This window comes from Vombatus ursinus, unplaced genomic scaffold, assembly GCF_900497805.2.
Source record: "Vombatus ursinus unplaced genomic scaffold, bare-nosed wombat genome assembly UNPS02014807.1, whole genome shotgun sequence".
Lineage (NCBI taxonomy): Eukaryota > Metazoa > Chordata > Mammalia > Diprotodontia > Vombatidae > Vombatus > Vombatus ursinus.
Window position 1 is genome coordinate 42558493 of NW_020954585.1, and position 14103 is coordinate 42572595.

General features: G+C 41.3%; 1 protein-coding gene across 1 annotated transcript in view; it reads left to right on the plus strand.

The window, feature by feature from the left end:
* The window catches only part of GABBR2 (gamma-aminobutyric acid type B receptor subunit 2), a 790497-nt gene that overhangs the window by 642076 nt on the left and 134318 nt on the right, over positions 1-14103 (plus strand). Inside the window, exon 12 of the mRNA XM_027874970.1 lies at positions 5991-6098. Within this exon, the coding sequence (XP_027730771.1) occupies positions 5991-6098 (108 nt within the window). The remainder of the gene's footprint in view (positions 1-5990; positions 6099-14103) is intronic.

Sequence of the window (14103 nt, forward strand, 5' to 3'; positions counted from 1 at the left end):
AAAAAAAAATTCATGAGGGTTTAACTTGTAAAATGAACTCTTCTATCTTTTAAAATTATCAGACAGATGCTTTAAAAATGAGGAAATGATTTCACTTTCTTTACAATTATTTAAAAACAGTATCCTAACAAGTTGCTAGAGAATCTAGAGCCAAAAGACTTATGCCTTCTTCTAACTGTGACTGCTAAAGAATATATATTTATCAGCATTACATGGAACTTTTACAAAAATTGACCATGTATTAGAGCACAGAGATATTGCAAACAAACATTAAAAGGAGGAAATAATAAACATATCCTTTATAGATAATAACATGATAAAAATAGCAATCATTTCAGGAAGCACAAACAAAAAAACATATCAGATGGAGACTTGACAATGAAATCCTAAATAATGGGTCAAAGAATAAATCATAGAAACAATTGATAATTATGTGAAAGAAAATGATAAGGATGAAACAATATACCAAATTTCTGTAATGTAGCTAAAGCACTCCTGAGGGGGAAATTGTAAAAACATTATTCTGAGAAGGGGTCCATAGGCTTCATCATTCTGTCAAAGGGGTCTATGACACAAAAAAAGTTAAGTAGTCCTGAACTAGAGTTCAGAAGACAAGTCATTGAATTTTCCCATTAAAAATGGTTAGAAATTCAGACTAAGCTATACCCCACATACACACACACACACACACACACACACACACACACACACAGAAACACGCATGCCCTAAACCTATTTAACCCATAATGCTACTAAAATATTGTATATTGACAATGAAATGTTAAAAAAATAACACTTGCAACATTAGTAATTAGAACAATACAACTAAACAAGAAAGGTTTTATTTATCTCTGTTGTTGGTGATCGAGAGAAAGCAGATATAACCAGAGAAGAATAAAAAAGGTAGATGAAGACTTTTGCAAAAATTATAAAAGGGTCTTCTCAGAGTTTAATGTATTTTCAAAATTGTTGTTCCTTCATTGCATTTATTTTTACTTCAAAATTTATGACTTCTTATGTGAGGAGGAAGAAAATAATGGGAAGGAAAGAAGTATTAATTCAGATGCCCCTCATGCCAGGCATCTGATAGTACCATGAGCTCAGTACAGCCTTGTCATTGCCCAGAGTAACCTCAGGAGGGAAAGACAGTGAGTAACCAGCATTTTTATGAGGAAAATTTGTGAAAATTCAGATCACAGACATAGAACTGGAAGGGATCTTAGAAGGCCATTGAGTGCAACTCCCACACTATACAGAGGAGAAACTGTGGCACGTAGAGACTGAGTAATTGTCCAGGGTCACACAGGCAGTAAGTATATGAGGTTTTGAACCCAAGTCTTCCTGATTCTAAGTCCAGTGCTCTATCCAGCTCAAGAAGAGCCTACGTACTCATCTTTGCAGCTTCAAAAAAAACCTGAATGTGTCAAGTTGATTGTCCTAGTTCACAATTCAGATCTTTACTAATCTAATTTCTCTTACAACCTGGTGGTCTAGTAGATGGAGTGAAGGAAGTAAGGAACTACGACTCCAGAAAGTCAGGAAGTAGGAAGTGCCAGCAGTGTGGAGACAAGATCTAGGTTCAAATCCTACCTCAGATACTTACTAGCTATGTTACCCTGGGCAAGTCCCTTAACCTCTCTCAGCCTCAGTTTCCTCATCTGTAAAATGGGGATAATAATGGTACCTACCTTGCAGGGTATTTGTGAGGGTCAAATAAGATACCATTTGTAAAGTGCTTTACAAAACTTAAAGTGTCATATCAACTTGTTATTTGTTATTATGTTATTATTTTTTGTTATTATATAGACTGAGTGCTTTTCAAGCCCCAACAACTTTTCTATCCTAAGTTTCCAACATATCCCCCTCATATTCTGTCATTTGTTGTTGAGTTGACTCCTCATGACCCCATTCGAGGTTTTCTCGGCAAAGATACTGAAGTGGTTTGCCGTTTCCTTCTCCAGCTCATTTTACAGATGAGGAAACTGAGGCAAACAGAATTAAATGATTTGCTGAGGGTCACACAGCTAGTAAATGGCTGAGGGCAGATTTGAACTCAGGAAGAGGAGTCTTCTTGACTCCAGGCCTAGTGCTCTGTGCACTATGATGCCACCTAGCTGCCTCATATTCTATCATAATTGGATGCAAATAACAGCAGAACAGGGCTGGCCAGACTGGGCCATGACTGTGGGTACAGCTGAAGAAGGAGGGATATGTCAGGTCAGGCAGGTAAATGGGTTGAGTATAGAAAGGTATAAGTACAGAAGGGCCGAAAGGACTAAGCAAAAAGTCACAAGTCAGGCAACAATTGTCCATGACTCCTGTGCCGTAGAATATGAATTCAGAAGCCAGAGGAGGAATGAACAAAGCCACATAGGGCAGCTAGGTGGGGCAGTGGTCAGAGTACTGGGCCTGGAGACAGGAAGATTTGAGTTCAAATCCTGCCTCAGATACTTACTAGCAGTGTGACCCTGGGCAAGTCATTTACCTCTGTCTGCCTCAGTTTCCTCATCTGGAAAATGGGGATAATGAGAGTACTTACCTCCCAGGGTTGTTGTGAGGATCCAGTGAGATAAAAATTATTATAAAGTGCCTGGTACAATGCCTGGCATATAGTAAGCACGATATAAATGTTAGCTATTATTATGTAGTCAGGGAAAGCCACGCTCAGCACAAAATCACAGGCAATGAGGGGAACTCTCAGCATAGAATTAAGAGCATGGATATCCAGGCATGGCCAGAATCACTCAGGAACACTGAAGCTGCTGTCCACAACCTTGTTGTTGTTCAGTTGTTTTTTCTGTCGTGCCTGACTCTTCCTGACCCCATTTGGGATTTTCTTGGCAGAGATACTGCAGTGGTTTAACATTTCCTTCTCCAGCTCATTTTTACAGATGAGGAACTTGAGGTAAATAGGATTAAGTGACTTGCCCAGGGTCACACAGCTAATAAGTGTCTGAAGCCAGATTGGAACCCACAGCCTACCTCCATTTAAAGAAATTAACAAGTACTACATAAAAGCCAGCAGCCAGAGTGTTGCTAGAGGACTTTGCTTTGGTGACACACTGGAGTCAGTTCCTATGGTATGATTGCTAAGCAGATTAATTACAGGAATGAGGCTTCAACAAGGTTGACGAATTCGGGGCATTCCTTTGTCCACAGTGATCTCAGGATTCTATTCCTTCTTACCCAGCTGGGTGAATTTATGCATCTTCCTGGTATCACATATCCCACTGGCTTTGGGACTAAAAAAGGTTGCCCTGCCTCTGTATTTCTGGAAGAGCAGAGACTTCTGCTCTCTACCAAAGGCTACTCTTATGTGTTTGTGAGCCAAAGGAAGAACCTGGGGAATTGGTTTTTGCTGACCAGATCGCTATAGGAGGTAACCCTTAATGAAATCCAGCCCGAGAGTCAACAGACAGACTGTGTCTGCAGTACCCGTTTGCAGGCTAAAAAACAATTGAGGGAGGAAGTCATTTTTTCCCCTTAAATAATAAGTTCAATCAATCAGCAAGCTTTCATTAAGCACTTACTATGTGTCAGGCACTAAGTTAGCTAGGTGTTGGGGATACAAAATACAATAAAGGGAATTATCTCCTTACTGGCAAGCAGCTTACATTATAAAGGAGAGTTTATATTCTGAAAGGGAATTAAATCCCAGAAATCAACTAAAGGCTGTAAGAAGAAAGCAGGTTTCAAAAATCTAAGCAGAGGTGGGGAACCTGCGGCCTTGAGGCCAGACTTAGATGGACTCAGTCAAAGGGCCACACTTGAGGACCTAGAGGGCCACATGTGGCCTCGAAGCTGCAGGTTCCCCATCCCTGGTAAGGCATGTGAGATCCAGAAGTTAGCAAAATAAAGACAGTGGCACTGGAAATAAGCTTTGGGTGTGGAGCAGAGGCTATTTTTTCTCTGCCAGGTATAACCTGACAGCCATAAGGGAAGGAAAATTGAGGCCCTGCAGACATCTACAAGAACAGGTAGTTCATATTTGGGGAAGTACAGAGCTGTTTAAACTTCCTAAGGTTTCTTCCTTATGTATTTGCCTAGGCCTGGGTGAGAGCCAGCTAGGTGGCACAGTCAGAGCACTGGCCCTGGAGTCAGGAGGACCTGAGTTCAAATCCAGCCTCAGACACTTACTAGCTGTGTGACCCTGAGTAAATCACTTATAACCCTGTTTGCTTCAGTTCCCTCATCTGTAAAATGAGCTGGAGAAGGAAATGGAAAACCACTCCAGTGTCTTTACCAAGAAAACCCCAAATGGAGTCACAGAGATTCAGACACGACTAAAACAACAACATCAGGCCTAGATGAACTTGTCTACAAGATCTCTAGACTATGCTCTCTAGACTAACCATGTTTTGGGGCCACCTTTCAGACCTTACAGGACAGTATATTTCTCTCTAGCCTGAAGGGCACATGTCTCCTTACTCTGGCCATTACTATGATCAGCTAGCTCCAAGCTCCTCTGTTTCCTGTTCCAAATTTTCAAATAGAGCACTAGCCCTGGAGTCAGGAGGACCTGAGTTCAAATCCTGTCTCAGACCAGGCACTTGACCCATACTAGCTGTGTGACCCTGGGCAAGTCACTTAACCCTAGTTGCCTTGCCAAAAAAAATCCAAATTTTCGAGCTTTGCCTGTCTAACCTCTATGCTTTCTAACTCTGCTCTTGGTCCCTTTCCCCTTGGCTCTCCCAAGCTGCCTGCTCCCCTTCTTTGGAGCCCCAGGGACAGTTCTGCACTCCACCCACTTCAAGGTTTGCTTCTCTGCCCACATCCAGTCCCTCCTAGAACATCTGTTAAGTTTCATACCAATACTTAAGGCATACATTTTTGTACTGAAACACAAATAACTCCAAGCTAGGGAGGAGAGGGTGTTTTGTTACATGCTACAAGAAAAAAAAAACATAAGAAAGGACAGAAGGGAGAATTTTCTCCCTTTTGGGCAAGGCAGAATACAATTAATCATAATATCATTGCAATTATAAAAAAACTAATAAATATTGTAAATTAGTCCTACTAAATCAGATCTGACTAAATTCAAAGGCTCTCTGATCTGGAAAAGACCTTAGAGATAATCAAGACCAAATGTTTCATTTTCAGGAGACAAAAGTGACTTGCCACACAGAGTCAGACCCCAGGTCTCCAGACTCCTGACTTGGTCCTCTTTCCACTTTCCACTACATAGAGTTCACCTTTTTATAGTGCAGAGTCCATGAATTGGAAGAGTATTGGATTTAGAGGTCTTGGGGCTTCAAATCTGCAAACCTCCAGAGGTCTTCAAACCCTAACACTTCCACTTTCTGCTTCCAGTACCTCATAGAAGTCTTTTAATCTTTCCTAGCCTCAGTTTCCTCATCTGTAAAAAAAAATCAGAGGGTTGTACCTCCAAGAACCATTCCAGATTTAGATCTAAATCTAAATCTTTGGTCTATTGAAGCACAGGGCATCTCCAGCCATGAAAAGTACCAGGTGGGAATTGGATCAGGGAAAAGGCAGAGCCTAGGAGGCACAGGTGAGAAGGGAAAGGGGAGGGGGTTCTATACCATCCAGGCCTGTAGTCACTTTGGAATTGTCTGAAAGGTTCCTTCTCTTGCTGTGAAGAGATAACTGCCTCTAAGACAGTGAAAGTTCTGACATAAACAGATTTGGGGGGGCTCACTGTTTTGGTCTTCTCCAAATATTTTTAGAACTAAATGTTTTTCATGCTTATATTTTAAAACATATATCTAAAGGGGAAATTTGGAGTGGCTTCAAAAGTTAGAAAACTGAATTTGCTCACAAGATGTCAGTCAGTCAACAAGCATTTATTAAATGATTGTTATGTGCCAAGTAGTGGGTTCAAAGCAGTGGAGATTCAAAAGAAAGTCAAAAACAGCCCCTTCCTTAAAGGAGCTCACATTCTAATGGGGGAGACAAGATGCAAATAACTCAATGCCTATACTACAGTACAGAGAAGAGATGTAAAGTTCTGTCTTCTCTTGGATTTTTAGGTCCGAACCTGGATTCTCACAGTGGGCTACACTACTGCATTTGGAGCAATGTTTGCCAAAACGTGGAGGGTCCATGCCATCTTCAAAAATGTGAAAATGAAAAAGAAGGTAATTCTCACCTAGTTCTCCAAAGCAACAATGACGTATTCCACATTCATGTGAACACAGATTGGGTGTTTACCATGGACTGTCCTTTATGATCTTTCAAATTTTCCAAGGAACTGAAGCAAATTACACAAATGATGTTAACACCACCTTCATAACTTGGAAATGTAAAAGGCTAGCATCACTGGGCACTGTCACCCACTGGTATACATTTGGTGGTCAATACTCATTTTGGGGTGAAAAGGGGTGGGCTTGTAGCTGTGGTACTCATGCCATTTAGTCTCGAGTCAGTCAGTCAACAGGCATTCATTAAGTGCTTACTGCATGCATGTCAGACTCTGTACTAAGTGCCAGGGATACAATGAAAAGCAAAAATCAATCCCTACCCTCAAGGAGATCACATTCAAATGGAGGGGCTCACATTCCAAAATGGAGGAGCTCACAGTCCACCCTCCCCAGCCTAAGTACTCTCAATGGTGCATGAAGACCCCTTTGATGCCCTTAAACACCTGTATTAGATGATCTGACACCCTCCCTTTCCCGTCCCTCTGGTTCCCTTACTATAAAAAAGAGAACACATCTCCAGTCAGGTGGGCAGAGATCCAAGCCAACTGCTTCACTTTGTGCTAACTCTTTGGGATGCCTAGACATGTAGGGGCCCTAAATCCATGCCTGTTGGCCTATCAGATGAAGTGGCACCAACTTCTCCCTGAACAGTTAGGGTTGCCTGACGGAGGTCTAAGGGAAGTCTCTTGACCTGAAAGAGCTCGGTCCTAGTCATGAGCTGGATTTGGAGGGTCTGAAAAATATTAAAAATACAGGAAGTCAAGGACAAGGTTAGGAATAGAATTATGGAATTTTCGGTAAGTCAGCCGAATATGTGAGTACTTCCTTAGGGACCCCATTGGGTAGTGAGACTTGATAGTTTTCCATAGCAAAGGGCATTTGTGGATTAATGGAAGCCCAAGAAGCCAGGGAATGCCCATCCTACCGCACCGAGAACAACATGCCATCAGCTTCCACTTGTAAATTTGGTTAGTTTACTGTACCTCATCTAGATGTGCCTCTCACTGTCATTTCAATACCAAGAAGGAAGTTGGGGCCAAGAAGGAAAGCAGAGAATAGATGTATACCTTGAAAGAGACCTGGGGGGACAGCTAGGTGGCACAGTGGATAGAGCACCGGCCATGGAGTCAGGAGGACCTGAGTTCAAATCTGGCCTCAGACACATAACACTTACTAGCTGTGTGACCCTGGGCAAGTTACCTAACCCCATTGCCCAACCAAAAACAAAACAAAACAAAAAAAACAAAGATGCTATATGACAATGAGTCATGGACCATCATGATCTCCAAAGAAACAAAAAACTACAGGTGATTCTTAAAAAACAAAAACAAAAACAAAAAAAAAGAGTAAGAGGGGCAGCTAGGTGGTGCAGTGAATAGAGCACCAGCCCTGAAGTCAGGAGGACTTGAGTTCAAATTCGGCCTCAGACCGAACACTTGACACTTACCAGCTGTGTGACCCTGGGTGAGTCACTTAACCACAATTGCCTAAAAAAAAAGAGAGAGAGAGAGAGAGAGACCTGGGGCCTGGCGCTTGCTGGCTGTGTGATTTTAGACAAGCCACTTAAGTTCTCTGTTCCCTCATCTGTGAAATGGGGATAATAATACCTCTGGTCCCTACCTCACAAAGTTATCGTGAAGATCAGACGAAATAACCTATACAGAGCACTTTGTAAACCTTAAAATGCTATGGAAATGTAATTATTATCATTAATAACTACTGTAACCTGGTATGGCCAAGAGCCTGGGGTCAGCCCTAGCCAGTCCAGACCACTTCATAGATGGTAGTATTTCCTGCAGGATGACCTTCAGGACCCACAGGGGTCTTCCTGATCCCTTCTCCCAGTCCCTTTATTTGTTCTTTATGCTCTTGTCAGTATCCTCTTGGTTATAGTATTACTCTTCTTACAATTAAAAGTGCTGCTGGGTCCAAGGAACGGTGGTGCTTTGCCCTCTTCCTCTCCACTAACAGGCCCCTTTGCTCTGGACCTACATGTCCTTGGGCGTGTCTAACACCTGGAAGAAGGACTAGGCTCTTTTTCTCAAACTCTCTGAGTTTTTATGGCCCCATCCCAGGGCCCTGGAGAAAAATTAATTAAAGCTTAGGTTTGGCTCCTGTCTAGATCTCCTCAAAGGGAATAATAGAAAGGTACTCAGTGTACAATGTAAACCAGGTATGGGACAGGTATTTATTTCCTACTGTCAAAAGAAATGGTTAACATAGAAGACTTTCAAAAGTGCACATCAACAAGACTTAAGCAATCAATAACAAATAAGTTAAAATAATATTATACTCTCCCAGGAGACTGAGAATTGAACGTCAAAACATGAAGCAGTTTCTGGGACTACTTAATAGGCAGTTACATTTCACCACAGTTCATCACCGTCCAAACAAAAAAATTGGACACAACTGAAAAACAACTGAACAACAAAAATAGTTTAGTTTTATGAAATATACCCATTTGTATATGTCCTATTGAAGCCTTTATTGGATGTTAGAAGAAGCCATAGAGATAATTCCATACAATCCACCCAAAGTAGAGATATGACCGCAATTATACCTTACTCAAGAAATCCCAGTGGCTGTATCTTTCCTCTAAGATCAAATACAAACTTTTCTGTTTGGTTTTTGAAACTCTTCACAGTCTGAATCCATCCTCTCTTTTCAATCTTATTGAATGTTGCTTTCCTTCTTGCACACGCCTGATTTAATGTCCCTCATACACAACTCTGTCTCCCTTCTTCTTCATGCCTTTGCACTGGCCTGGAATGAATGTCCTTCCTTCTCACCATAGCTTGATTCAAAGCTCAGATCAATTGCCACTCCCTACACATAGTCTTTCCTGATCCACAATCCCAGCTGCTAGTATTGTCCTCTAGAAATTACTTTCTTTATCTTTTATATTTTATTTTCTATGTATATGTTCCTGACGATAGAATGAAAGCTATTTCAAGATGAGAACAATTTCATTTTTCTTTGTAGCCTCAGTCCCTGGCATAGTACCTGGTACATTAATTAGAATGCACTTAATAAATGAATTAATGAATTTTACAGAGAAGGAAACTGAGTCTAAGAGGATAACCACTTGCCCAAGATAAGAACAAGAGCTACCATTTATATAGCTCTTTCAGGTTTGCAAAGCACTTTACAAATATTATATCATTTTATCCCAACAGCTTTGGGAGGTAGATACTAATATTATTCCCATTTTACACATAAGGAAAGTGAGGTTGAGAAAGGCTAAGTGGCTTGCCCAGTACCACACAGCCAGTAAATGTCTGAGACAGGATTCAAATTCAAGTCGTCCTCTGAGGCCAACACTCTGCCCACTGTGCCAGCTAGCTGCCTCTAAGATCACACAGCTTCTAGGCAGCAGAACCAGAATGTTCACCTCCAAACCCAGTGCCCTCTGCCCTGCATCAAGCTTTACCCTCATTTTTAGTTGTCCAGAGCAATCTGGAGCAATTCTAAAGGAATAAATTGCTTTCCAAGAGTCTAAACAGGCACTGAACAGCACCCTCAAAATGTTGGCCTCGGGGCAGCTAAGGTGGTGCAGTGGATAGAGCACTGGTACTGAAGTCAGGAGGACCCGAGTTCAAATCTGACCTCAGACCAAACACTTGACACTTACTAGCTGTGTGACCCTGGACAAGTCACTTAACCCCAATTGCCTAAAAACAAAAAAGTTGGCCTCACAGTTCTCCCTCTTTGCTAAGGTGCTGCTGGTGTTTGTTGCCACCCATTATTTCGAGTAACAAACAGAAAACCGATCCTTTTCCTTTGACTCTAAGAGCAGTACGTGAGTGTGCTCCTCCCTCCCTCCCTGTCATTATGACACTGTCCATCAGCTGCCTACAAACCCAATAGAATGCCCATTGGACTCCCCCTTTTTTGACTACAGGCACTGATGTCTCCCCCGTTGCTGCCCCCTGGGTCCTGTTTTAGCTTCATTTATTCTGCAGATATTTCTTCAGCACTGTCTGTGAGCATAACCCTGTACCAGACAATGTCAGGTCCATTAGGGTGGTCATGGAAGGCATCGAGTCACACCAAATCCCCATACCAATCACAACACAACCCTGATTTTAAGATTCTCATGGGAGATTTCTTCCTGGCAGGTCAAAATTTCCTTACCAGCTTTATCTTTATGGTTGTTAGCAATGATATCACTCCTGAACATTATTGATTTTCAGTCTTTCTGGTGTATTATGAAAGAAATTATTTAGTTAGCCTAGAAAGAAATAATCCTTGACAGAGGAATGTTTTCATTTACACTACAACTCTGCCAGCCTTTCCCAAGGGAGCCCTAGATACTTCTGGAAAATGGAGCACTCCCCTCCCTGCCAAGCTTGGCTATTCTCATCAAAATCAGTGGAAGCTCTGAGCATGTGCTTGGCCCGGGTCTTCCATGGCATGAGAGCCACATGGCATTACCTTTCATGAGCATTCTATAAAGACTTTGAGCTCAGCTTACTTTTATAATCCCAAATCTATTATTTCATAAGTATAAGGAAGTGCTAGTATGGAAATTCCTTCTACCAATGTAATTTAGGCAAATCAATTCTAATTTGTAGTCTTAAAAAACTTCCCTGACACTAAGAGATTAAGCCATCTTCCCATGCTCACCAGCTAGTATGTATCAGAGGCAGGATTTGAACCAAGGTCTTCCTGACTGTGAGTCAGGCTCCTGTTTCTGGTAGCCCATGCTGCCTCTCTTGAACTTTTGTATAAAGGAAAGAATTCATCAGTGTTACATGGTGTATGAAATGATAAAGGCAGGGGGGGAAACACTTCATCATAATCCAATTCAGGACCTTGTTTTCATTATTTTAGTTATACGTTGATAGGTGAGTATGTTTCTTATGCCACTTATTATACAAATGAAGAAATACTTTCATAACCTTGGGCAAATGATCTATTTTGAATCTTAGCCACAGAGTTTGAAAGATAGTAAATACTTATTAATAAGTAGTTTTTCATTCATTCATTCAAGATAAAATTCAAACCAAAGGCCTTAACTAGGAGCCCAGTTATAATATGGAAAAATTTTAAATTTTTCTCTTCTTAAAAAATCCAGTTGAGCCTGGTATGGCATTGGTCCTTTGTAATCCTTTCTTTTAGGGAGGCTAAGACTTGTGGATTACTTTAGTTTGGGAGTTCTGAGCTGCAATGCACTAAGCCAACTGAGTGTGTAAATTAAATCTGGCACCAATATGATGAACCCCTGAGTGTGGGAGGCCAGCAAGTTTCCCAAGAAAGCACAAACTAGGCCAGGTTGGAAATGAAGCAGTTCAAAGCTCCCATGCCAATCAAATAGTTAGATTGGACCCATGAATGGATACTGCACTTTGGGCCTAGATAAGATAGGGAGAACCCAGTCTATAAAATAAAATTAGATAAAATAAAATATTAAAAATCCGATTGAAGGACACAATATGGTGGGGGTGGGAAAGGGAAGAGATTAGGATCTTGTCACCCCCAGCTATTCCCAGCATCATTTGGACAGTGCAGGTCCTAAGGGAAAGAGATTGCTTGTCTAATAGCTCCAAAGTGTTTGCCTTCTGAGAAGAGGTTAAACCACAAGGTAGCACCATGATTCTGGGAGAGACTGTAGAGGACCCTATTGGAGAACCAGAGATTCAACTGGAATGTCAAAATATGGCCCTGATGGCACCCCTGAATTCAATTCCCTTCTAAGGAAAACACTAGCTGTTGTGACTGCTTTGGGTGTTTTCATCTGTAGCTGTTTGGGTCTTCTGAGTTTTCTGCAAGGTAAAACAAAAAGTATTTATTGGAGAAAGAAGGGGATCACCCACATGGTATCAGCAGCAGGAGAACGGTCAAATATTTACCTTTCAAGTAGGAATCATTTAACCCTTTGCACTTAACCTTGTGCCTGGAAGTAGACATTGAGCACTCTTTCATAGTAGGTGCTTAATAAATGCTTATTGCTAGACTGATTGAGATTCTTGCCAGTATTCTCAGGTCCAACAGAAAAAACACAGGACATGGATATGAATTCTCTTTACTCCAAAGGTATGGATATTTCTTTTAGATAAGTGTGTTGGGAAATAGGATATGAAGTGGAAAAAATTAAGGGAATCAATAAATGATTATAATTTAGATACAAAGTATCAAAAACTAAGAGAAACATATTGATGCTGTGGGAATTATTTTAAAAGAGAGTTCATACATCACTTGACAGATCACAAAGCAGACCTGCCCACAACTGAAGGCTGTTATGAGAACAGTGTCAGTCTCGTGGTGGGGCCAGAAGCCAGATTTCAAGAGACTAGACATGAGCAGAAGGCCTCAATTGCTCATAAGCATAACAGGCATAGACAAACCATTAAATCATTAGACACAGATCCTTGATAGATTGATAGGCGTGAAAAAGGAGAGGTTATCCTTTGAAACTGGAGCAAAGGAGAGAATGGTGGGATGGTGTTGAAAGGATATGAACTGTAGGATTGGGGAGGAGAGAGAGAGAGCTCAGGACAGATTGCCTCAAATTTTTCATTGGAGTTCCTTCTGCTGAGAGGATATGCTCACATGGCAGCAGAGGATGGCTTGAACAACTTCAATGATTTGTGAAACTCCAGCAACAGGAATATCTGTCCAACAGGGAAAATACATGGTTCTTGTTGGACTATTTTTCTGGACAGGCTGTGAAGTGGGCAACACCATATATTACCAAAGACAGCCCCTGCTGGAACAATATGACAACTTTCTGAAGTCTTGGCAGGCCTTCCTAATCCTCGCCAGCAAGAGCAAACCTACCAGAAAGTCTGGAGCCTCCAAAAGAGACCGGGGGCAGGAGAGGGGGAGCAGCGAGGGAGGAGTGTCCTGAAATATAGAAATGGATTCTAGGCACTAGGCCAAAATTTGTTTTGGAATGAGCCAGCCTTGATGAACCAACTCCAGGAGGGACTGACTAGCTGATACTTTTCAAGGTGAACTTGACTGTGCAAAGGTTGCTACATTCTTGTTGGAGCTGAGTCAATAATGATTATGAATCAAGGGCTCATTGCTGCCTGACTTGGCCTAGGTCCAGCCTCCCCTACTTCTTAATCTATACCCAGCAAACTGGACACCTCCATCCTATTCTACTAGACCAACCCATGCTGCATTGGGAGGAACCTGACCTCAGATGACCATCAGGGGACATGAAATAAAAAATAGTAATAATAGACCTTTATATAGCACTTTAAAGTTTGAAAAACACTTTATATACCTTATCTAGCTTGATCCCCCTCCAACAACCCTATGAAGTAGGTACATATTAGAGGAATTATTTTGTTCATTTTACAGATGAGGAAACTGAGTCTCAGAGAGGGTAGAGAATTTTCCCAGGGTTATATAGCTAGTAGGTGTCAAAGGCAAGATTCTACTTCACCCTACCATGATCACTAGCTATTGTCCCTTTGTGTTGTCCCTTTCAACCCATCAATCAATTAAGCGATAAGTATTGATTAAGCACAGTGCCACATACCACACTAGTCTAGTCACTGGGGATACAAGTGCAAACACATGAAACAATCATCTAATGAAGCAATCTTTTTGCAATGAGCTTCCATTCTAGTGGGGAAAAGAAGTATTTGTGAAGAGTTTGCGTTTGATTGGGAAGAGATCATATTAAGGGATGTTTCTACTGACAGAAGGTGAAAAGGGAACCATAGAAAATCAGTGTCACTCTCTAATATAGCAGTTCTCAAACTTTTTGGTGTCAGAACCCCCTTATACTTTTAAATATTGAGAACTCCTCAGAAAAAGGTTTTGTTTGTGTTTTTGTTATATCTATCAATAGTTGTTGTTATTGTTTAGTCATTTCAGTCATGTCTGACTCTTCATGACCCCATTTGGGGTTTTCTTGGCAAAGATATTGGAGTGGGTTGATGTGTCCTTCTCCAGCTTATTTTACAAATGAGGAACTGAGGCAAAC